The following is a 2,107-nucleotide window of genomic DNA, read 5'->3' on the forward strand; positions in this document are numbered from 1 at the left end:
ACTTAAATCCATGTTGGATAGTGCACCATCTAACGTTGTCCTTACTGAAATGAAGTTCTCGTGCCCATGTGAAGCAAAGGGCGCTCCGCTTGTGATTTCAGCTCTTCGGCACAGACAACAAAATAGAAAGACAACTGTTCCAAGTTTATATAACACAATGTGCACAAATTCACTTTTCTTTATTGTTCCAACAACAGTTCGGACATAGTTGGACTAAACTCACTGTTGACAGCCTTGTACTTCCAGATGAGATAACAAAGTTGTCAAGCTCGTTGATACGGTTCTTCATTCATGATATTTCCGCTGCAAGATAACAATGAATACATTGATTAAATCACAAATAAAAATCAAGGTGACTTTCAGCCTTAGAGCAACAAGAAAGTGGATCACGTTGATTCGTGAAAAAAGTTAGGTGTGATGCGGCGCTGCTTGACTTATTCGCACCAAATCAAGATCGACAGACATAATGCAGTTTTCATTTCGTAATATTTTGCATCCCGCGGAGAGTTTTCATCAAACGGATAACGTGATATTCACCATGTACAAAGATCAAAACAAAGTAGTCAGGGAAACACAAAAAACGACAGTTTTTTTACCTTGGTGAATATCGACAGACCGAGAAATATGCTTGTCCAACAGGGTTGCCTTTACCATCCTTCATAGTCTCACAAAAATCTGATAGCACTCCAAGTGCTTTGTTTTTTTCCCAAAAGACCTATAAGAGAAAGTGGTTGTCGGAGTTTCAGCAAAGATGGCTTGATTAAGCAGGGGATTATTTATATTAAGCACTATATGTGTTCTGCTTACTTGGGTGTATGGGTCGGTTTCCGTAGAAGTTTGGTTTGTGAGTTTTCCAAAGTTGTACGTCTTATGTTTATCGAACCAGAGCTCCACTGGGCTTTAAAAAAGTAGAAGTCATTAGTAGTTGAATGCTTCTGAAATAACCAAAAATTATCATCTAAACCCTTCTACTTAAAACAGCGCATTTAAAAGGTCCTTCAACAAAGGGATACCTGTTTTCAAATCATAGATCGGTCGATAGTAGGAAAACAATTTTTGCGATGAATCAGGTGCATATCTTAGCACAGACGTTTCTGACGTATGAGAAAATTAGACATCAAGTAGCTCAGTGGAAGAATAACTTCATAAAATGGGTAGAACGTCCATTTGAGAAGTGGCCATCTGAGATGCCAACGGGTACGTGATTACAACATGGGATTTTCGCAGTTGAAGGGTAAACGGCACCATACCCTGTTTAAGTGCTGGCAAGCTAATCGCTCAAAGCCGAGATGTCCGGTGTCCGAACTATCAGGTAGAAGGTTACGGGTCCAAAATATTCTGTAATTTCCTTCTAATAATTCCCGAGAAGGGTGAAAAAAATTACTGCATAGACCGCATTCAATTGCAGGGAGACACCTCAACTGATAATAGATAGATCTCCTCACACTACAACTGTCTAAACGGTTATATATATATATATATATATATATATATATATTCCCACNTAGATAGATCTCCTCACACTGCAACTGGTTAAAATGTTATATATATATATATATATATATATATATATATATATATACTCATCCGCACACCACGGAGTTGTGTTTAGACCGCCAGTTCGTCAGCTGCATCCTCTGATCATTAGCCTTCCAACTGAAAATCACCGGGTAAACAATAAAGGCAGTAAGACAAACATTACGAGAAAATGTTAGCTAATAAATCAACAGGAGCAGTTGTCAGAATTACTTGACTTACTTTTCACTGCTATCACTTGATACTGCCAGATTTTCGCCATCATTTATTTTAGCTTGATGTTTATAAACACATTTTTCGGCCCATTTCTTGGCATTCTCATTCAGCTTGTTGTCCAAAACCTGTTTGGTTCAAAGGTAATTTTTATTAATATTGCAGTCAAGACTTGCTTGATGACCAAAATACACCTGCGACGTAAGTACAAATAACCTTCCAGTTGATGTCTACCAGGATAACAAAAGACAGTCATCATCATCATCATCAACGACAGCATGACATCAGTGCTCAACACCAATGCTTCACTGCCGTACAACCATGACTTATTTGAAAGCCTTATTGTAAAGAAAAGAAT

At 38.0% G+C, this 2,107-nt stretch overlaps 1 protein-coding gene across 1 annotated transcript in view; it reads right to left on the reverse strand.

Annotated features, from left to right (window-relative positions):
* Positions 1 to 592: 592 nt before the first annotated feature.
* T265_02092 (hypothetical protein) overlaps positions 593 to 2,107 on the reverse strand; it is a gene marked incomplete at both ends in the record, with an annotated part of 7,679 nt that continues 6,164 nt past the window's right edge. Inside the window, 3 exons of the mRNA XM_009166251.1 lie at positions 593 to 715; positions 808 to 898; positions 1,759 to 1,877. Coding sequence (XP_009164515.1) covers positions 593 to 715; positions 808 to 898; positions 1,759 to 1,877 — 333 coding nt within the window. The remainder of the gene's footprint in view (positions 716 to 807; positions 899 to 1,758; positions 1,878 to 2,107) is intronic.

This window comes from Opisthorchis viverrini, assembly GCF_000715545.1.
Source record: "Opisthorchis viverrini unplaced genomic scaffold opera_v5_24, whole genome shotgun sequence".
Classification (NCBI taxonomy): domain Eukaryota; kingdom Metazoa; phylum Platyhelminthes; class Trematoda; order Opisthorchiida; family Opisthorchiidae; genus Opisthorchis; species Opisthorchis viverrini.